General features: G+C 32.9%; 1 protein-coding gene across 6 annotated transcripts in view; it reads left to right on the forward strand.

The window, feature by feature from the left end:
- Nucleotides 1-24,410, forward strand: part of LOC129803551 (rho guanine nucleotide exchange factor 12) — a 193,722-nt gene that overhangs the window by 158,281 nt on the left and 11,031 nt on the right. For 3 of the 6 annotated variants that reach the window (XM_055850193.1, XM_055850194.1, XM_055850198.1), the window contains 4 exons: nt 14,409-14,950; nt 18,332-18,468; nt 18,605-19,195; nt 23,471-23,581. In XM_055850193.1, the coding sequence (XP_055706168.1) occupies nt 14,409-14,950; nt 18,332-18,468; nt 18,605-19,195; nt 23,471-23,581 (1,381 nt within the window). The remainder of the gene's footprint in view (nt 1-14,408; nt 14,951-18,331; nt 18,469-18,604; nt 19,196-23,470; nt 23,582-24,410) is intronic. The other 3 variants (XM_055850195.1, XM_055850197.1, XM_055850199.1) reach the window with 1 other exon arrangement.

Raw genomic sequence — 24,410 nt, forward strand, 5'->3', positions numbered from 1 at the left:
GGACATATTTTCATGGAAAATTTATTCCTTTACACTTTTGTAAAACACCGTTTTCTCTATCTGAACGATAAAAACGCTTTTCAAGCTATTTTAGAAAAAAAAAACACACAAAAGACTGCAAATCGTTTGACCAATGCAAACAACAAGCGGCGACACATGGCATAGACGTTTTTTTTCGTCGTGAGACATCAGAAATTGTTTCGGTTTTTGTTACTTTTTGCTCTATACCTTTTGTTACTTTTTACCCCAAGTGGCCATTTTTAATAAAAGGATTTCTGGAGAAAAGAACTTTTGTGAAATTCTAAAATAGATAGCGGATTCGTATTCAAAGAATATCCAGATAATTTAGGAAATATTCACCAGTGCATCAAATTTAATATAAGTAGCTAATAATTGATATCTTCTGCACGAAAAATATTTCTATATAGGGCTAAAAATTTCGATATTTTTTTATTTTCTAAATTCCTTGTTCAAATTCTAAGAAACTTACGACATTGAAGAAGGTCTATGGAGGCTATCTATGGAAAAAATTTTAAGCCGCTATCTTATCTATCTTGGAAGATATTGAATTTTAATATTTTCGATTTGCGACTTTTTGTCCCAGTCTCTATTACCTAAAAGCATAAGGGCCTTGACAGACCTAAGGATTAGCCGAATGACGGCTTAGCGTAATTCTATTCGAAATAATGGTTAAAATACATTTCGATCATTTTCCGCTAACCCGTCTTTCGGCTTAAGTCGTAAGTGTGTCAAGGACATAAATTGATATCTTACCATTTGCTCTGTAATTTTCAATCAGACAAACGATAAAGCTGACAAACTGTCTCACAGGAAAGAGACCAGATTACTTGAAAATTATTCCAGAATATAAGTTTTGGGTGGGGGGGGAGGAATAGGGTGTCGATAAACTTACAAATTTTACAAAATCTTCTAATAAACTTCTCACTTTTAAGATACGGTGTAAGTTCGCGTGACTTTGACACCTCCCTGGTTCGTAAGCTTTTCTTTATTTCTAGAACTTTAGGATGATCTTTACCGAGCAGACATTATAGATCGGATCGGTAAAGACCATCCTTAACCCTTTAAGGACGATTGGGTCACCGATAACCCAAAAGCGAAATTTTTCCTACGATCTTCTAAAATTAGGGTAGAGTCAGTACTTTTTCGTCAGTAAGCATTTTTTCGCCACCTACAAATAAAATCACTTTTTATAAGGGAATTATGAGCTCATAGAACTACGAAATGAGTATTATTTCATGATCTCTAGTCTAACGAATCAAGAAACCATATCACGCTCTTTACCGACTAGATTATTTGCAAGTTATTAAAAGAAATTCTCGACAAGGTGAACAATCACCAAAAAAATATGACGTTCTTAAGAAACTTATCAACGCTAAGAGAAGTTGTCTTGCATTATTTTATGTTTTTGCTGTACAGTATGTGATATTTTTCGCTGAAACTCAATTTCTTATTAACTAAACTTTGTTGTAATATCATTTTTAATAATGTTTAAAAAATAATAATAAATTTCGGATGTGGTGAAAAGGGCTTACTTTTTCCGGCTGTGTAAATATTTTTCGCCACTCATTTTTCCAAGCATTTTACAAGTGGCGCACCTCGCGGATTATAGTCGAAACATGCGTGATTTTCGATAGATTTTTTGTTCCAAATAAAAAATGTGCAAAAAATCATTTGAAATACTCTAATAATTGTCTGATATTGATGTTATATAAAAAAAAGTACTGTGCAGTGTATTTTGGGAGGTTCCGACAGCTGGTGTTTCTTAAAATTCAATTAAAAACAAGTGGCGAAAAAGTGCTTACACAGTGGCGAAAAAGTGTTTACAAAGTGGCGAAAAGTACTGAAACATGCTTTGCTGCAGGAAATGTATTTTTTCAACTCGATGCCCAGAAAATCCCTGGAAGTCTTCTGGTTCAATTGAAAGACAAGGCTTCAAAGCATTTGTACAAAAAATTTCATTTAATTTCGACAAAGATTGTAAGAATTACAAGGGTATCAAACCTTAAAATGGCGAAAAGGGCTTACTCTACCCTATGCTTTGCTCTAAAAAGTCAGAAAAAGTGATTTTTTCTGACCCCCGATTTTTCGTCCTTCTCGTCCTTAAAGGGTTAGATTCTAGAAATAAAGAGAAGCTTACGGACAGAGGGGTGTCAAAGTCACCCGCAGGGGACAAAGTCACGCGCACTTATGGTATTTCGCGTAATTGTTAAAAATACAGAGAAATTCCCATACATATTTATAGGGTGAAGTGAGGGACTTTGAAACTGGGGCACCTTTCAAATTGGGATTTTTCACATATATTTAAATAGAATTGGGCCTTATCGTGATATAATTTAGCTGTACAAGAGAAGCTAAATTACACTATGACATATGGCGTAGTTCCACTTAAACATAGTAGGTTAAAAATCCCAATTTCAAAGGTATCTACTTCCCCCTATGTAAATATGAGCTTTTGGCTTCAACTCCAAGGTCTAATGACATAGGGTTCGAAAATCTATTCTATATTTCATTATTTGTAGAATATCTTATCATTTCTTTATTTGTTTCCAATGCATTAAGCATTTTGAAGATATCATGCTAATGACGTAATGAGGAGACTTCCTTTCTTGAAAACAGCACCAAACAATAGGAAAGAAACTTTTATTGACATTGAAACTTTTTCTAACTTTTGCTTTTTTGTATTCAGGAACTTTCATCTTAAGATTTTTTTTCTTATAATTAATCAAGGGTGATATAGTAGTTGAAGTTGGTGTACACAAAAGCTAAAGACTTTGCTTGACAATCATTTGGTGACTTTTAAAAAAAGGGGTTGGAAAAGGAAGAGTGTAGGGGCAAATAAATAATAAATAAAAAAAATCACTCCACGTTTCACTGAAAAGTTTGTATTGATGAGTTTGTATGTGGATGTTCCCACAATTTTCACTGAGGTATATAACATCACCAAATGAATAATATTGGCGGTCGCTGAAATGCTCTTTCAGTTTTGTGTTGGCATCCAATGAGACCACAAGTCCCCAATACGCTTTTCCCGCCATTTCCTCGATATTCGTGCTTATTTCTGTTGATTTTTGTTTCCATTCAACGTTCAAATGTGAAAATTAATACCAATAATTGTTGAAGTGAATGAATTTATTGGGAAAGAAGTTTATTTTTTGGATACACGAGATTTGACAAGAGACAAAACATTCAAAGTGCTTCATTTTGTGATAAGGCAGTGATAAAATTATTTCGCACAAATTGATAAAATTTCTGTTTATTCTGTTTAGTTTATTGATTTCTACTGTGAGATAAAATGCATTCACTACAATAACATAATTCAGCATTTTATTATCCAATTTATTTACCACTTTTTATTCATTGTATCTCACGTTCTCATTTAATATCGATCCAATTTGTAAGATATTGCACTACGCGATTGACTGATAGGAGGAACAATGATTCACCAAATGAGAGAGGGAGCTGGGAAAAAAAGGCGCGCGAAAAATAAGATAAAAAAAATCCACTACAAATGACTTGACACTCTAAATAAAATCAATATATCAATATATGTATGGGATCTATATAAATGCACTTAGTGAGCAATTAGTATTAGAGTCTATCGTAGAATTTCAAATTTTTAATGGACTTGTGACAAAAAGGTACATACAATTTGACATTGTGATGTTGAAAATGGATGCATAGAAGCGGGATGTTTAATTAAATTCCTAATGATTAATTAAGTCTAATGAGTTTTGTTTGGAGGAATTATGCTGTATAATGAACAAAATTGTGCATTTGGAATTCGATATTCATCCTTCTCCACATAATGAGCACTTATAGTAAATCATCTTATTTTAATTTTTTTTTCATGCGCCTTATTTAAAAGTTTAATTAGTGTCACACGTCATATTGAGTTAGTCATTGCCATTGATGTTAGAATTTACATTTTCATTCGGATATGCATTTATTGCTCGATGTCTAAGGAGAGAGCAGTGGAATTTTGGATATTTTGAAATTTGATTTATCGGACCTTACTTTCACCGAGAAAAATGTGGATGGTAAAATTTACCATCCTCCATACAAAATTCTAATGGCCGGATAGTAAAAAAGTCACCCAGCAAATGCGATATTAAATTGGACTGTCAAAAATTGTAGAATCTATTGCATGGATAGTAAATTCTAATAGCCGGATGGTAAATTCTAATATCCCCGGATATTAGATTTTACTATCCGGATGGTAAACTTTACTGGCAGGATAGTAAATTTTACTAGCCGGATATTAGAATGAAAAATGTCGGAAAAATTTATTTTTCCTTATTTTCATTGATTTTTGGCCATTGTTTGAGGGCTTGGGGCCCTTCCTGGATGACATTCTCTGTATTTCAAGCCATTTTGGTGCGTGAAAATCTTTTTCCAACATCGATGACTATGCCGAGATTTGAACACGCGACCTTTGTGATGACAGTCCAGCATCTTCCAGCTGCGCCACGAATTGCTATAATGTATTCAAAGCATATCGGGAACCGTTGCATCAGCACCCACGATATTCCAAAATGATATTCTAACAGCAGGATGGCAAATTTTATTTGCTTGGATAGTAATTTCAATCCAAATTACTATCCTCCGTTAAAATTTACTGTCTTCCAGTTAAATTTTAACATCTAATATGCGGCCAGTAAAATTTACTTCCCGGATATTAGAATCTAAGAGAGGTCAATGTAAAATCTAAAGGAGGATAGTAGATTTTACCATCCGGCTGTTAGAATTTACTATCCATAGGATAGTAAATTTTAAAATGTCAAGATGGTAGATTCTAAAAGAAAGTATCTATGGAGGATGGTATTTTCTACTATCTTTTGAGGCAGTAGAATTTAAAGACACGATTTGTAGAAAATACCATCCAAATTTTTCTCGGTGTTATAACAGGCTAAACGATAGGGTAAATGTCCTAATTCAAAACCATTTCCAGACGCTTTAACTTTGGCAGAAGATTTAACACATTAAGTTCATATTTTTTCTGAAGAGAATTACATAAATTTGCTCCTTGGCTCTTCTAGAATGTTACTGTTTAGTGAAAATTCTTTAGATATAATTTGAAAACTTCTTAAATACAAGAAAAGTGCGTAAAATGTTGCTATTGGAAACAAATTAATCCAAATGGAGACAGGGGATAGTTTCTAATTGGAGACAAACAGTGTAAGTGAAACCGCGACGAAAGGCTTCCAAAACCTTTTTGAGTTGCTCCTGAGTGCAGGATTTGTTCTTATTCCTGGTCTTTTCTCCTTTCCCATCTAAACCAATAAGAAAATCTCTGCAAAAAAAAATCATATTTCCGGGGTTTCCTATTGAAGCATTTGCAGACACTTCGGAAAAACCCTTTTTGTTCACGAAATAGGTAATTATTTCATTTGAAAACTTCACATATCGTTAACAATAAAGATTAGCACTTAATTTAACTAAAATGAGCCAGAAATATGGCATAAATGTTAATCAAAACAAATAAACAACAATCACCTCATTGTATTTTTCATTGTAAAACATGGTCGATCGATGAAAAATTCGATGGTGAAAAGGTACACTGTTAATTTTTCTGAGAAATTAACAAATTAAAATTTGTGAATATGAATAGATTTTCGCTTTATTTGGAGCAAAATTACCTAAATAATGAAACTGTGGTATAGAAAATATATATAGTAATTTAGTACTGTATTTATCATGAAAACAATGACGTTTCCATTTGGAGTAGCGAAAAATTTCCACTTGGAGCAGGTTTTGAATTAACTTAATTTACCCTATAAAATTTAGCAATTTGAGATTATCAAGGACCACCCATAAATCAATCTTGGTCCCAAGAAAATCCCTTACCTCTCCCCGAGCCTTTTAGAAGCTACTTTTAGGTTCTGTTCTAGACAAATTTAAAACCAACCGTAAGGTGATGCATTGCAGTCATTAGAAAGGTTTCCAGAAATATTTCTATTGAAGGGAATCAGCCCCGTTTAAATTGACATTTATATTATCAATTTAAATTTCCACTACACTGAGGGAAATCCGAAAAGTTAAAATAACATTCCGGAAATGTTTATTTTACCTTGCATTATTGATCCGAAATCGGTGTAAATATTATGCTTTTTAGGTGTATTATGGGTTAAAGTTACCCTTTTTCATTTTAATTTTACACTTAAAAGGGTGTAAAATTAACATAAAAAATATGTTGATATATTTTTACACCTAAAAAGTGTTAAAGTTAGGAGGAAAAAAAGTTAATCGCACACTCTTTTTCTCAGTGTAGAAAATTAATAGTTGAAACGGAGACTCTCCATCCCAACATTATATTAGTGTAAGGACACAACTGTTACGTTTTCTTTTTTATATCACAATAAGAATATATTTTATATGTATGGTCGCATGGTCACATTTTAGCTGATTTCAATTTATTTCTTAGAGAGCTTGACGAAACTTCCCAGTTTTTAGCTTACACAAAATATAGTTGATGTTTTGTAAACGAATTTCTAAGAAAATGTTATTCTATATTACTCACTACGATAGAATGCTCTCAATTTCTTAGACATCATTATAAAACCCTTTAGGGTAAAGTGATATAATTTGGAACAATTTCCAGAATCACAAACTTTGATACAAGATTCTAGAGATAATAAATGTATTTTTTTCCCGATAACATACATAAATTTGATCCTTTTACTCTTCTAGAATATTATTGTTTCATGGAAATACTTGAAAAAGAGCTTCAAAAGTTCATAAATATAAGTATAATATGTAAGTGCAAAACAATTCAGTTTGGACACGGTTGATACAAATTTGACAAGGGAAATTTTACAATTTTGACAAGACGCAATTAAGCACACGACTGTTTTTGACCTCTTCATTGCCAGAATCTAAAAACTTTGAGTGTCTTGCTCACCTGTTCTTAAATGTAGGATTTGTATTTTTTCATCACTGAGAGAAAAACAGGGGTGCGATTAACATTTTTTCCTCATAACTTTAACACTTTTTAAAGGTAAAATTAATATGAAAAAGGGTAACTTTAACCCCTAATACACCTAAAAAGCATAATATTTACACCGATTTCGGATAAATACTGCAAGGTAAAATAAACATTTCCGGAATGTTATTTTAACTTTTTCGGATTTTCCTCAGTGATGCGATTTGTCGTCCTAACCATCTACAACAGAAAGAAAACCCCTACAATAAAATCGTATCTCCAGACGAATGGGACACGGGTGTCCCAAAAATTAAGACTATGTTTTTGGATTATGTAGACAGGCTGTATCAGTTCACCCTATGCAAGATCATTTTACTATAAAAAAGACATAGCAAAAGCGTCTCAGCTTTGCGGAGTTCTCGAACTCATGAGAAAGAGATATTCGTGTATTAACTTTTTGCATGCTTTTTGACTACATACCGCTTTACTACCGATTAAATTGATTGATAAATTTAATTTTTTGATAAAGATACATCAATTACGGGTACTATACCGACTCATGACCAACTAAGTCCAATGCAATCGGGTTGGAAATTTCAAGATCTTTCGAAAAAAAAATCAAATTTAAGCAAATCGGTTAAGAAATAGGCCCTTCAAAGTTGTTAAACTTTGATTATCGAAAATTTGATATCGAAATGGTTTTCTAATATAGGTGTCCACGAACGAAATATTCGCCTTGACTACCTCTAAAACATGTCCAAAAATGAAAGAAATCATAAGAGCCGTTTTTGAAATAAACTAAAAATACATGGTTTTCGAGGGAGAAAAGAATAAAGACTGTCCTGGATAATGTTGACTTATGGGGGGGTCGTCGAAGACCGGAAGTCGATATCTCTTACCGTTTGGCCTCTAGTCGTATCACAAGTTCAAAAAAGTGGATTGAGTTCGAGCAGTAAAATAAAATTCTAACAAATAATTTCGTAGAGGAATGCAGTATGGTTCGCACGAGTGAGCCTTCAAACACTAATACATGTTTTAGCATTCTATAAAGTCTTATTCATTTCTCTACTCTCTTTTATCTATAATTTTTAGTATATAGCAAAGTAAGTATGAGTGGAAGATTGCTGGATGACACTTTGTTGTGTATACAGACTTTTATTTTTATTCATATGCACATATGGAGTGTCGTCCTTTATAGCCCATTTTGCTATATATAAATGGTGTATTTTTTTTATTATTTGTGTCACAAGCTAAAAACATACACTATACCCATTTCACAATATTTTATCTGTCTCTGAACTAATTGGAACCAATTGACGAATGTGTTTTTTTTCGCATATTTTTTTTCGTGTCTCAATTATTCTTTCATTTTCGTATTTCACTGAAATATTTAATTAAAACATATTTGACACGTTGTATTCAGAGAATTCTTTTCTCAATGCGAAAAACGCACAGAGCAAAGCTATACGCAATTATTGATGTGAATGGGATATTGTGGTGCACTTTAGTTGATATAAATTGATCATTTGTGCAAATACACCTTTACACCTCACTGACATTTGATGGCCACTTTGGGTGAACACCTCACCTCCATCCATTCAATAAATGTTGGGTGTCTGACTGAGAGTTTACTTTATTATAAATTTTGTACAAAATAAGATAAAATGTTTTTCATTCACCACAAAAACTGCAGACGATGGTAAAGACTGAAGAAAGATAGGGCTAATGCACTCATGAGATATAGAGAGTTTTGTTTTTTGAAGGTTCACAAAATTCTTGCAACTCATTAGAATATTGGAGCTTCGCAAAATTATCGCTAGATGTTCTATACAATTTTTCTTTTGAATTAACCGTTTCCGTTGTGCAATTAATAAATTTCCATGCATTTCAGAAGCTGCAATAAATTATTTTAAAAGTTATGACTACCTCAAATATTTAAAGAATGACAAAAAAGAAACTTGAAAGACATCTTTTTTTTTATTTTTACAATAAAATGCGGCTATTGACTTCCATATGCGACAAAATTATTGCAGATTTAAAAATAAATTTATATCCATCTTAAATTTTGCAGCCGAAGTTAAATGCATCTTCTTAAGATTTTACATTTAATCTCAATATGGCCAAAATGCAATAAGTGGCTACCATGAGTGTCTGGGCGAGATTAATGTGATGAAAAACAAATTCTGAGTGTTGAAAACATTGAATTAGCAGTCAATGGCGTGATTTATTGATATTGGCAAACTTGATGAGTTTTGCATTTTCCCATTCGCAATGCAGACAAGAATTTTCTTTATAAGAGGGAATCCATCATATAGTAAAGAGCAAACGGGTATAGAATCCATAAGATTATCAACATTTTCTCAAGGTAGGGAAGATACTCAAAAGTTTTGTTTTCTTTTTTTTTTACAATAATTATTGCGTGGGTGACAAGAAGACAGGCAACTCTAGCGGAAATATGTCCCCAGGGGATAAATGAATTTTCTACTTTTGTCTCTTATTTCAAGAAGGGAGATAATTTTAGGACAAAAATTTCACCTTTTTCTTTTCTTCCTCCTACTCTAGCTAGATATTCATTCTGTCAATCCTTATGGTTGTCTTCTTCCTCGTTGAAATGTTACGTCTTATTAGTTTCACACGCATTTTCCCAAATACACAGAGACAATAAAAATAAATCGAACAGTAAACATCCGATTGGTATATTCAGTGAATAATAATATTGTCTCTGCGAGGAGGATGACTCGAAGCGCCATGTGTGAAATGTTATATTTAACTCTTGATCGTGACACGCATTAATTCTATTAAAATCACGGTTAATATCGTTAATATTCAATGCAGTTAATGTTTGTACAGTGTGATCTCTTTTATTGGATAAAATTAATTAATTTAAATCTTGTTTTATATTGCTCAGTGCAATTTATATTTAATTATAATTAATTTTACAGTAGTCAATATTCCAATAAAATAATACTGCCAATTATTTATAGATAAAAAAAATAAACATATGAATATATTATGAACATTGAGACATTAGAATGCTATATTGTTCAATTATCACTTTTCAGAATTTTTTATAAATTACAAAATTACGGGTCATGTTAAAGTTACGTTTTAGCGGAAAGCCTGCATAATTGAGACGCGGTGAATTATTATCTGATTATTTAAATAAATGTGACAAAAACACTAATAGAGTTATTTTTTAATAAAGTTCATACTAGTGAGTATACTAAGCGTCCTCTCTATTGTTTTATTGCATAGGGGAGACTGGGGCAAAAAGTCACAAATCGAAAAATTCAATATCTTCCAAGGTAAAAAAGATAGCGGATCAAATTTTTTTCTAGAGATAGCCTCCATAGATCTTCTTCAATGTCGTAAGTTTCTTAAAATTCGAACAAGTAATTTAGAAAATAAAAAATATCGAAATTTTTAGCCCTATTTTTGAAATATTTTCCGTGCAGAAGATAACAATTATTACCTACTTATTTTCCAAAATTGATGCACTGGTGAATATTTTCTAAATAATTTGGATTTTTTGAATACGAATCCGCTATATATTTTAGAAATTCACAAAAGTTCTTTTCTCCAGAAATTCTTTTATTAAAAATGGCCACTTGGGGTAAAAAGTAACAAAAGGTATAGAGCAAAAAGTAACAAAAAAGCGAAGCAATTTCTGATGTCTCACGGCGAAAAGAAACGCCATTACCATGTCTCGCCGCTTGTTGTTTGCATTGGTCAAACGATTTGCAGTCTTCTGTGTGTTTTTTTTTTCTAAAATAGCTTGAAAAGCGCTTTTCTCGTTTTCTCACTTTTCTCACAGAGAAAACGGTGTTTTACAAAGGTGTAGATGAATAAATTATCTATGAAAATATGTCCTCTAGGTATTTTTTTTTCAAATTTACGGAAGCCCGTAATGAAACGAATCAAAATATGATACCCAATGTCTGGTACTATTTACCCCAGCATTTTTGACAATAGTCACAAAATTACCTTTTAGAAATTGGCTCGATAAACATATTTCCTTACAAAGTGGAGGAAAAATACTTTCACAAAGTTGTAGAGCGGTAAATTTCCTATAAAACTTCGCTAATTAGAAATTTTTGAAGCGCTCGAGTAGCTTGTAAAAAAATAAAATATCCGTTTTATGACTTTTTGCCTCAGTCTCCCCTACTCTATATCATTATTGCTTAATTGCGTTTTAGCATCTTAAACGATAAGATGTTACATGGTTTTTAAAAACTCAAAAATATATTTAATTTTTTAGCTGAGATTCTTTACAATTTCACCTTTTGTAGTCACAGATGAAATGCGACCTCGTCAGATCGGGCCCAAATTTTGGATTTACACGTCTTGACACTCATAGATTACGAATATCATATGCGCTAAAAATCGATTTTCGTGGACGTCCCGTCCCGTTCCGTCTGGAGTACAAACGCTTCTGTAGAGAGAACGGAGAGAGATATCGACAAGCGGTTTTCGGCAAAGGTTAAATGTCGATGGGCTGCTAGAAGTTGATGTCAGACCCTCCCCCACCCCCCCCCCCTTCCGACATTTTGAAACGCCCCCAAATTTTGTTTCCTCAATAACTCAACCCCTATAGCACAGACCGATCTCATATTTTAGTATGTTATAGCTGGACCTAAGAGCTTTCAATCGATACCAAACTTAACACCATCCGGTAATATATCCGGTTCTAATTGTTGGAATTCGAAAAATTTTGGTGTTTTGAAAAGCTCTCGTAGAGTACTACAACCCTTATGACACCCCAATTTCATCCGATTAAAACGAAGGTACGATTAATCCAAAAATCGATTTTCGATTAATCGATCTCGAATATTTCGAAAACTAGACGATGCTTTTTCTTTAAATTTTGATATGTTGTAGCTGAAGTTGAGACCTTTCCAACGGTGGTTCGCACTCCTCCCTCGATGTTCCCTAACCCGAGCTATAATCAAAAATGTCTTGACCTGACTGCGTTTTCTGTATTTATTATGCGATTTCGATGAAATTTTAGCCTATATTGTATCTGATATCGAGATCTTTCTAACGATAGGTCCCTAACTCATCCGTTTAGGTTAAAATTTAAATACGTTATATAGCTGATATCGCGACCTCTTCATAACATTCTTTTAACACAGTCGAGGACAAACAGTTGCTTAGATATAGATGTTAAAATTTGTACTTTGTCGTATTCTAAAAAGTTATTAATTTTTGTTATTAATTTAATGTGGGTGGACTGTAAGTCACCCGCACCTTATCCCAAATTCAAGCCAGTAAAATTTTATAAAATTAATGTTAGTTGCATAAAATCCATTCGTAAACAATTGAACAAAAATACTTTCTCCCATTGAACCCCCTCCTTTCACTTTGACTATATCTAATTTTGTAAAATTTAAAAATAGCGAAAAAAGGGAAAACGTCACTCGCAATTACAGTAGTTAAATCGTTTAACACACTATTATTATTAATCGTATCGAAATATTTGGACAATGTAATCATCCCGTGTTTGAAAAACCTGCTAAGTACATTGTAGAGATTGTAGACCTCCCAGGAGCGCCTTCCTCGCAGTGTGGTTGCTTCTTCCATGCTCTCAGTGTTGTTGGGCACAGGTAGTGTGCGAACTCACAACTGTGAGAGTCGAATCAGAGATCTCATCCGCCCAAGACCCAAGGGTCTTGCCTATTGCGCCACTGAGATTCCCGTTTAACGCACTAAAAAGTTCGTAAAAGATTGTACTTTTTCACAAAAAGTATTCGTAAAATCATCACATGACGAGCATTTTTTTTTGTTTTTTTTTCAGAAATTTAAATGTTCCTAAACATACAGAAAAAAATGTTGTTACTTTATTTGTAAAGTTTTGTAAAATGAATAAAATTTTACGAGCATATGTTTATAAAAGAACAAAAAATGCTCATCAAGTGATTATGTTACGGAACAAAGTTTGTAAAGAAGTACAAAAATTTTTAAATTTTTTTTGTGGGTTATACGATTTATGAGTACTTCGTAAGTTCACTGTAGCAATTCATAACTATTTGACGAATTATTTTTGCTAAAAAAAAATTTCTGTGTAGGTAGTTATTATACAAAAGCTCCGGGAAACAGAGTGAGAATTGTATTAAAAATCATTAATTACTATTACAAAGAACCGCGTTTTTTTCTTTAGATCTTCATAATTTTAGTACTCTTTTCAGACTATATAATTAAATATTTAATTCTATTAAAAATTTCATTCTCAAAGTGTTCTATGATTGGCTAGATCTTGAAAGCATTTAAAAAGTTCTCAAAACTCCAGCCAATCAACTAAAATGATGAGAATATTTTTTTATTAGATTAAATACTGAATAATATTTTAATAATGTATAAATTGAACTCAAAAATCAACAATATTTTAAAATCTTGGTATCATTAAGACAATTAAACAGAAAATTGGACATTTTTAAGTCTAATTGGAACTAATTTAAATTAATCGTGTTCAGAATTGGACCATGAATAATTTTGATCTTGAACTTGGTCCCAAAATCGAAGCATATTTTTTAATGAATTCTATTTAAAATCCAAATATATGATTTAATCGTATTAGTGAAAAGGTTTTCCGAGACAGTGTTATCGTCGTATACTCTTTCTTTCTGTTCTTTTCTAAATATTTTCCAAACATAAATATTGTATTTTTCTTCATCATTATTATCTCTCTACAAAACGTGGCGAGAGATTCACATTGCTTATCAGTTGCAGAGGTTACAGAAGATTATGAAAGTATTGCGGAAACTAATGTTCATGAGAGAATTTTCTCTTTCATTAAATTTAGATTCTTTATTAGCTTGGCAGTTGTAAAAGTGACTGACTGAGAGAACTGTGTTAACTGGATGAGATAATAAATTTCCATTTGGCATGATGAACAATTAAACTTTGTGCCCATCAGGAAAAAAAAAAGAAATGTGGACTAAAGAGTCTCGTGAAAATTCAAATTGATCATTTTGTATTGGTGAAAATGAAAAGTGCCAGAACATTGGCCGAATGAGTCAGAATTGGCATATAAACATAATATAAACAGTTTTAAAGAAGGAAAGACAAAAGGAAGTTCTGCGTGAGACTTTTTGTGTGTATGTTTTTTTTTTTTTTTTTTGGAGGATATTTTGAGAAAGAAAGTGAGAGAAACACAAAAATATTTCGTACTGAGCGGAAAAAGAATGAATTTACTCTCACCTGATGACGTCCACTTTGGAGTTAGACGAAAAAGTGTCTGTTCCGGAAGTGTGACGGGTGGTACTGGGGGAGGTGGTGGTGGTTTGAGTAAGAAGGAGAAAAGACGCCGTGGGAGTTTAAGTGAACCAGTACCATTGAGAAGAGCTTCATTAGTCCAGAGGTTTTTGCTCTTTTCATTTTTTCAGCCTCTTGAAATGGATTTTCTATGAAAATGTTTCAAAAAAAAAAGAGACTACTCTTGACGAGAAAATCTTTTTGATTTTCCTTGCAGGTGGTTCAAGCACATCTCAGATGCTGCTGATGCGTACAAAGCAAGAACTCGGGGCAGTCATGATTTGAATACGGAACTGTCTGGTGGTGGATCGAAGGAGAAGGATTCCTTTGAAATGACACCAGAACGCAGTGATTTGCCAAGTGTGAGTGGTACTGGTGCAACAGCTGATACAGCAACTGAGAAGAAAGGTACCGATGACACCCGAGATCGTGGTGGGGAAGTGACGCATGAAAAGCGAAAGTCCCAGAAGCAGCAACAGAAGCCACAGGATGCGCGCAATCGGAGTAAGCAGAAGAAAGACAGTGAGGAAAATCGAGAATCCGCAAATGAGGATGAAGAGGGTGATGTGTCAGATCAGGAAGAAAATGAGGAAGAGAAGAGGACTGAAGATGAAGATGGTTTGAAGCAGAAATTCAATGGTTATTCCAGTTCATGCAATACCCGGACACTTACTCAACAGTGCTCGTTGGTGGCACCCAGTGAAGTTCAGGTCACCGTCAGTCCATCTCTCACAGCTGAACCCGTCCTTACGCCAGCTGGTGAGTAAAATATTTCACAATGTCTCTTCTAATGACTTATCAAATTAATAACTTTTACGTGAATTTTTATTAAATGATCTTTTGAACTAAAAAATCTCATCTAATCTTGTCTTGAATAAATTTCTCGTTCTTAAAATGCTGCTCTCAAATAATATTAAAATTTGGTTCACAAAAAACAGTTGGTTAAGCAACAAGTTGTTGTGAGATTCCGTCAAAATAAAGCATCAAGTCCCAGCTGTTGAAGATTTTCGTTTGCACAGAATCATAACATTTATGTGTTTGCTATATATTTAAATTTCACTTTCATTTTATAGTATTATCAGTATTATCCCTTTCACGATAAATGTCATACAGATATACGAGCATTATTGAACAGAAGCTACATTGAATATGGTATTTTATCATATTTTAGGTGTCATTCCTTCTAATCACACCTATTGTAATCCTTGGATTTTTTCAAAGTGCTCAGATCGAGCTGAAATTCACAGGGTATATATTTTGAATATCCCTGATGCCGAAAATCATAAGCCGACAATTTCTGGTCTGGCCGGCCGTCCGTAATACGCAATATCTCTGGTTTGGAAAGAGATATCTTCATACATTTTTTTTTAAATATATCTACTCGCGCGTACGACGATTTCTGTACCATTAGTTTTTTGAAAAACCGGTTCTAAACCGGTTAAAAATCACGTTTTGTAGTTTATCTCGAAATCTAAGCATGCGATTTTGATAATTTTAAAGAAATTATGCGACGATATGCTGTCTAGAGAATGAATAAATAGGTCTATTAAATATATTCCTGACCGAAAATCGGGATTTTTGGTCAATTGTGCCAGAATTTTCTTTAAATTTTTTTTCCTGAGGAAATATTTTGCTTAAATTTATATAATTGCTAATTTTATTAATAAACAATGTATTGTTTTCTTTTCAAGAAGTATGTTTTCTTCAGTTTTTACAATAAAATGTTAAGATTTAAATTAACCGTCCCTGACGTAGCCATTTAAGTGATTGTTTACATGCATTGTCACAGCTATTGTAATTGATCTCGAAACAGCAATTTGATATTCTTTTTACATATTTATGATAAATATGTTTTGAAATCCATAAAAAAGTATTCCATAAAGTTGTGGCATCTACACTCCAACTTTGTAATTTTTTAATGCTTATAAAAATAAGTAATTAAAATGAAATTATCTAATAATAAATATTATATTCAAAGAACCCCAATTATTTTTTTTAAATAAAATTTTAAAATAAAATGAAACGTGCTAATATATTTTTTAAAAAAGGTAAATCCTTTTAAAATCACCATTTATCAGATTCTTTGTCTATTTAGCCTATTATAAGATCTGTTTTTTTTTTTTTTAATGTTTGTCAAATGTTACAAAAAACTCCTTTGGAAAGCTTGAATATGATGTCAAATTTGAAACTTCATTCATATCCTTCAATTCCAAAAATACAGTGCCCAGAAAAAGTGACCTAATATTTTGCTATACTGTATAAGAAATTAAATATTTCATGATTTAATTCCTATGTCACCTGCAACTTTTTTTTCTAGAAAGATCTATCCTAAAGCTACTAAATGTGTCCTATAAAGATTTTTCGAGAAAAACTTACATTTTCTTTAAAGCTACTCCGGATATTTTTGCTCACTTTTGCCGGTACTGTCCAAACGCCACTTTTTGGTCATAAATTTTATTTTACGCATAACTATCGTAAATTAGGTTGCAATATAACGACTTCTGGGTTATATGAACAAGATTTGCATGATCACTTCCGGTACTTTTTCAATTATAACCCAAATAAAGACAATTTTGAACAAAAAAGTTGCATGTATAGATAAATTTACTAAAAATGGGTACCAAACATGGCTTAGGCCATATATGCAGTAATTAGACTACACATTTGTGCTCCATCCTGTTTTTAAATTAACAAATTGAAAAAATTATTCCAAGTTCACTAAAAGCGTGATTTTTTCAAAAATTCACGCTCTCACACAGGTATCTAATCTATAAAATCAATCAAAAGCAGTAGCTTGATTGAAGTTCAGTTTCATAACAGATCGATAAGCCATGAACTATTCGACTTAAAAGCCTATATGGACGAGAAAGGAATCAAATAAAAACCTTTATAAGATTTAATAAGCATATTGGAATATTCACTGAATATTTTCGAAAGATTCCGAAAGATACATTTTTATTTACTTATTGAAAAAAGGTTCTACATGTAAAGTGCAATTTTTGTTCGGTGTAAAAGCAAGTGTTTTTATCACATAACAAAAATTTATCTTCATAAGATTAAACACGATTTCTTTTAATATTTGAGCAGTATTTATAGTCAAAGTGATGTTTCGGTTATAAAGAATATTATTTTCACACGAAATATAATATTTTTTTCATTTTCAAAATTATATTAAATTTTCTACTGTTGAATGGTTATTGTAAAAAATCATAAGATTATGATATGTGAAAGGTATACTTTGAGTTTGGGCTCGTTCCATTTTTTTCACCACTCGCGAAGAAGGTTGATCCGAGAACGTGCCACGACGCTAAGTACGACACGATTGAGCACGAAATTGATCGGGCTACTTTTTAATTTGGGCAACAGTTACATTAAAAAAAAAATTTGTTGTCATTTTTCAAGTTTGGTTATTCTTGTTAAATGAAGCAAATATGTTCAAAATTTCCATGGTTTTTCTTAGTTACGATGTTATTTTGCATTATTAAGGGTTTTTCTTTTCTTATTTAAGGGAATTTCTCTCTAATTCGGGTGACATTTTGGTCCCAAATGCCCAAATTTGAGAGAGTCTACTGTACTTTCCCAATGAGTCGAAACATGATACCATTCGATTGAACTATATAACTCTCAAGAGTCTTTTTAACCTTTGAGATTGAAAAGCCTCTTCAACATCAATGTAAAACGTTCTAAATCGTACAAGCATAGAATGATTACAATTCATTGGAAACTATTTTTTCGTCAAAATCGCAAAAGCAGATTTCTAGATAACTTAGAAAAGCCAGTAGAGGTGATTAGCCTACCTTAGAATGCGCCAGCCTTTGAACATTTTATTTTTTCTTTCATTTTCCAAAGTAAAGTTTTAAATATGTAAAATAATGGATACATTTTATGGAATTTATCGGGTTCTAAACCAAGGAAGAATTCTTGACAAATTATAAAAGAAAATTTCTTCTTACTTATTACAAAATTTCAATATGGGCGTGGCTTAATTTTTGATTGTGCGGAAATCCTGTGAACCTAAAAACCTTGAAAGTTGCTTTCTCGAGCGGCGGAGCTTAATCACTAAAAAAGAAAGTAAAATTAATTCCTCCATTGTAATAAGAAAATTAAATTTTTCTCTTTTGCTGTTTCTCTTGTAAATAGAACGCTTGAGACGATTGGATGAGTCTATCAGGGGTATGTTGGCGGAGAAGCAGCAAATTGTTTGTGATATGTTTCGAATGCCAAGTGAACACTTCTCTGCCATTGCTGACATTGCGGGACAGCCAGAGGCGCCCAAGGTGAGAGAAAACTATCTATGGTGATGTTTGTATCTTAAGAAATCAAAGCGCTTTTCCGGTGTTTTGTATATGCTGTCTGTCGCTCTGTTTTTCGTTGTCACTGTCTAAAATGTGTCTCTTCTTTTAACCCAAAAAGACTGCCTCATTTCAGGATCCCAGTGATTTGGTATTGGCTGCATTTGCCCAAGTGCAGTCACTCACAGAGGCACTCAATGATTATACACGCGTGAGTCAAATCCAGGAGATTAGTGCTGTGTCCATGGCACTCTGTGATGATTGCCACAAGATGAGGTCAGAGCATGCTACAAGGGCACATCCGGTGCTCCAGCGTGAAGACTCGGTGCAGGAGGATGAAGATGGGTACTGTGAGATTGTGGAGTTGCGCTCCATTGGGCCACCCAGTACATCGAGGTGTGATCATGTGCTGAAGAGACGCAGCACAAATTCCATTCCCGAAGAGACAGAATCTGAGATGCGATCGGAGGCTCAGCAACAACCATCAACTGGGCGAATTGAGGTCAATGAGACTTATGTGGGTGGTGGGGAAGAGGGAACACAGTCTGGGGAGAAGGTGAAGGTGGAGACTGAAGGAACCTCATTGGAAGCTACTGGAGAATTCTGTGGGGCCAATCGACTCCTTCATGCCACATCTTTAACACCATCAGTTCCGTGTCATCTCATTTCCAGTCACACCACAGCCCTCAATACACTTGTGTCGCAGCTTTTGGTAAGTTTTTCTTATATTTATATGTATTTAACCCATTCCTTACCATGGTATTATACATCATACGCAAATTGAGTGATTTTTGATGATTTATTTCTGGGCAACTTTTATCCGAATTGCTCTTGGGAATGGATTTTTAGTAACGTTAGTTATTCAATTACTTGAGAAAAATAGTCCAACAGAGATGAAATTACATTTTGTTATTATTTTCTTGCTTCGGGGAAGGTCATGCAAAATTTTTGCTCAAAATGGCGGACGGAAAATACGACATCCCGTCGAATTTGTTAAAATTGGCCTCTTTCCTCTTTCCTGATTTGAATTCTAGTTGCCAATTAGTGTTCTTGGATAGTTACTCTATCTAAAGCAATAGAGTTTGTATTGAATTAATGCACAGCATTTAAATTCAGTGACCGTTAAGACGTGTGTTTGACAGAGGCTCCCTGCGCCCCCATAAGAGATATTTTTTTTTTTATTTTCAAAAAAATTATCTATTAATCTGTAGGAAACTAATCCCAAAATATGAAAATTTTATGTCAAGTATTTCTGGTACATTGACTGAATGGGTTAACATTTCAATTCAATATCTTCCAAGGTAAAAAAACATAGCGGCTCAATTTTTTTTTCTATGGATAGCCTCCATAGACCTTCTTCAATGTCGTAAGTTTCTTAAAATTCGAACAAGGAATTTAGAAAATAAAAAAATATCGAAATTTTTAGCCCTATTTTTGAAATATTTTCCTTGCAGAAGATAACAATTATTACCTACTTATTTTCCAAAATTGATGCACTGGTGAATATTTTCTAAATAATTTGGATTTTAAGAATACGAATCCGCTATCTATTTTAGAATTTCACAAAAGTTCTTTTCTCCAGAAATCCTTTTATTAAAATGTGGCCACTTGGGGTAAAAAGTAACAAAAGGTATAGAGCAAGAAGTAACTAAAAAGCGAAGCAATTTCTGATGTCTCACGACGAAAAGAAACGTCATTACCAAAGCTCGCCGCTTGTTGTTTGCATTGGTCAAACGATTTGCAGTATTTTGTGTGTTTTTTTTTCTAAAATAGCTTGAAAAGCGCTTTTCTCGTTTTCTCAATTTTCTCGCAAAGAAAACGGTCTTTTGCGAAGGTGTAGATCAGAGGAGTGCAAGAACCGTTGAAACCGAATAAACGTCAAATGAAACATGTCCCGTCAAATAATTTCGTCAGATATCTTTCTGATTTCTGCAGAAAATATCTACACCTCTGCCGAAAATCTGCCGAGAAATCTGTAGATATTCCTACGAATTTTATTTGGGCTTGGGACAAAATTCGTCAGAATTTTTTGCAGATTTTCTGACGAATCCTAGTGCATACTCTGACGAATTTCTGTAGGTATTTTGCCGATTTTCTGTGGATTTTTATCTACACTCCAGACTTTCCAGACAGCTGTGTCTAAAAAGATTGAATATTTTTCACTGAAGTTTGCAAAATTCAATAGAGCTATTCTTGGTGATATCACAGTATTTATATAAAATAAAGAATTCTGCGACGCCGTGTTATAAGTAGAGAATAGTGAAGTGAAAACTTTAAGCAGAGTGTCGACCTAAATTTCGTGTTTTTGTATCATTCGATTGGCGATTTTTAAGAAATTAGTATTTTTGCTTGAATCTTCTCACTCATCTAAAATGTTTAATCGGTAATGCTTGTTAAGCAGAGCATACCATTTTTTTTATAACTTCTACAGTTTCTTGATAAATCAACAATATTTTTGTGAAGTAATGGAGGCTATGCAGATTTTCTAGGGAGAAATTCTGCCGATAATATGTAGATTTTCGGCAGAATTTCTGCAGAAAATCTACAGATTTTCTCTGAATGTACTAGAATATAGCGTTAAAATTCAAAAAACCTCCGAGTAAAATCGGCAGGTAGAGCAATGACTTGACGGGGCACGTCCATGGTAAAAACGCTACTAGAACAAACTTATTTTGACGTTTATTCGGTTTCAACGGTTTTTGCACTCCTCTGGTGTAGATGAATAAATTTTCTATGAAAATATGTCCTACAGGTATTTTTTTTCAAATTTACAGAAGCCCGTAATAAAGCGAATCAAAATATGATAATACCCAATGTCTGGTACTATTTGCCCCAGCATTTTTGAGAATTTTCACAAAATTTCCTTTAGAAATTGGCTCGATAGACGTATTTCCTTACAAAATGGAGGAAAATTACTTTCACAAAGTTGTAGAGCGGTAAATTTCCTAGAAAACTGCGCTAATTAGAAATTTTTGAAGCGTTCAAGTACCTTGTAAAAAAAATAAAATATCCGTTTTGTGACTTTTTGTCCCAGTCTCCCCTATCGACTATCGATTCTGAAAAATTAAAATGATAGCTGAATCTTTTGTAGCTAATATAAATATTCATTGACAGTTACATTCTTTTAAGAATTATACAATAAGTGGTCCAATAATGTTTAAAAATCCATCATTCACTAAATCTACGATATATAAATTAATCGATACTATCGACTCGATAGTATCGAAAAGTTATTATTCCATCCCTGTAAGCGTGGCAAAAATTTATACAAGAACAAAATTATCTATAAACCTACTTAGCAAACAATTAAAATAATTAAAATGTAACTTTAAATAGATATACTAAAAGAGTATCAAGATCCAGTAAACATTTAGAAAATTTCAATAAATATTCATTTGAAAAATTTGATGTTCAGTAAAAGGCAAAGGGTAACTTATATTGAGAAACCCTCGTCAATTGTCCAAGAAACGCTTCGCAAAACCCGAGAAACCCACCTTTTGCATCGCGAAACCCGAGAAACCCAAAAATTGCATCGCGAAACCCGAGAAACTCAAAAATTGCATCGCGAACCCCAGAAACCCAAAAATTGCATCGCGAAACCCGAGAAACCCAGTGTCTTCATCGCGAAACCCGAAAAACCCAAAAATTGAATCGCGAAACCCGAGAAACCCAAAAATTGCATCGCGAAACCCGAGAAACCCAATTTCTGCATCGCGAAGCCCAAGAAACCAGAAACCCTTGTCAGAAAAATGGAAATGAGTTACCCCTTGGTAAAAGGCTTTAAAAGAGCTTTAAGAATCTTTGAAAGAGAGAAACAACTTTATTATGATGCTATTCCAATTAAAAATGAAAAGAAGAAATCCTTCCCCTAAACATTTTTTTTAGTACATGACTGCTCTCATGTGCTTCTGCGTTATCGACTTTTCTTTGGGTTTGTTCGTGTCATGACTCAGTCCTCCTCAATCGTCATAGTGCAACAATCGTGACAAGAACCAACACAATGAAAAGTCGATAACTTAGAAGCACATAAGAGCATTCATGTAGGGTAAATTAAGCTAATTCAAAACCTGTTTCAAATGGAAATTTTTCGCTACTCCAAATGGAAACGTTACTGTTTTCATGATAAATACAGTACTAAATTATTATTATTTATAAATTTCCTATACCTCAGTTTCATTATTTAGTTAATTTTGCTCCAAATAAAGCGAAAATCCATTCATATTCACAAATTTTAATTTGTTAATTTCTCAGAAAAATTAAAAGTGTACCTTTTCACCATTGAATTTTTCATAGATTGACAGTTTTCCAATGAAAAACACAATAAAGTGACTGTTTTTTATTCGTTTTGTTTAACATTTATGTCACATTTCTGACTAATTTTAGTTAAATTAAGTGCTAATCTTTATTGTTAACGGTACGTGAAGTTTTCAAATGAAATAATTACCTATTTCGTGAATAAAAAGGGTTTTTCTGAAGTGTCTGCAAATGCTTTAATGGGAAACCCCGGAAATATGATTTTTTGGAGAGATTTTCTTATTGATTTAGATGGGAAAGGGGAAAAGACCAGGAATAAGAACAAATACAGAGAGAGAGAGAGAACTTGTGTGAGAACTTATACTGTTTGTCTCCAGTTAGAAACTTTCCTTGTCTCCATTTGGATTAATATGTTTCCAATAGAAGCATTTTACGCTCGCGTATTTTTCTTGTATTTAAGAAGTTTTCAAATATTATCTAAAGAATTTTCACTAAACAGTAACATTCTAGAAGAGTCAAGGAGCAAATTTATGTAATTCTCTTCAGAAAAAAATATCATTTGTTGAATCTTCTGTCAAAGTTAAAGCGTCTGGAAATGGTTTTGAATTACGACATTTACCCTATATGATTTTTTTTTGATCTAAAAGGTGGGCCATCACTATAATGCATCTTTTCCATTATCTAAAAATATAAATAAATGAACAAATTCCTAACATTTTTGTATATTTTGCAGCCAAAATTGAATGAGCGCGATGTCGAGAGGGAAATGCTTAGGCGGGAAAATCAACATTTGCGCGAACTTATCAATTCGCTGCATGAACGGGAGCGTGTTTCGGAGTCAGAGGTAAAGTATTTAAAAATCCATTGTTTTTGGACTCCAAGATGAGTCAAAAGACAATGGAAAAACCCAATTATATTAATTGACTATACAAACATTTTGAGAGCAAATTCTATGTGTGCAAAATATTCAATATGTAACCGAAAAAAAAAATCACTCATCATTCGTATAATTTCGACTTTTTTTTGTGGGTGAAATTTGTGTTTGATGAAGAAGAAAAATTCGTGGTGTCAATAAATTTTTTCATTGCTCTCAGTCTTTCTCTGGTGAGGATGATGTTTTTTTGCCCTAGGAGGTATTTTAACAAACATATTTTGCATATGTGTACGGTTTAGTTTTTTTTTTGTTCTGTCTTAATCAAAATTTGATCATTTTCATCGAGAACATGTACAGCTATGGAACAAATTATTGCAACGCATTTTGCGCAGTCTGCGTTTATGGATTGATTTACCTGATATAATCCTAATTGATTTACCTGAATTTAATAGATTTTACTCTTCACTTAACTCTCATCCGTTATGCGCCACTAAATATTTGATAACATACCACGGATATCAATTTTCACAGAGAATCAGTTACAAAATTATGTATAAACAAATTTTCCACGATGTGAATAATTCTGCTCAATTCTAGATTACCTTCCACCAAATTAGACACTATTACAATATTTGAAAACTCAATAAAATCTTGTGTTTTAGCTCTTTGAACAAATATTGAAATGATGCTTCCAAACAATTCATAATATTGTCTTTAATAGAATTTTCTTAGAATTCATGGGAATAGCAAAAGGGGCTTATTGTATATGTGTTTCCCTTACAAAATAGCCCATTGTTTC

Source organism: Phlebotomus papatasi, chromosome 2, assembly GCF_024763615.1.
Source record: "Phlebotomus papatasi isolate M1 chromosome 2, Ppap_2.1, whole genome shotgun sequence".
NCBI classification, from domain to species: domain Eukaryota; kingdom Metazoa; phylum Arthropoda; class Insecta; order Diptera; family Psychodidae; genus Phlebotomus; species Phlebotomus papatasi.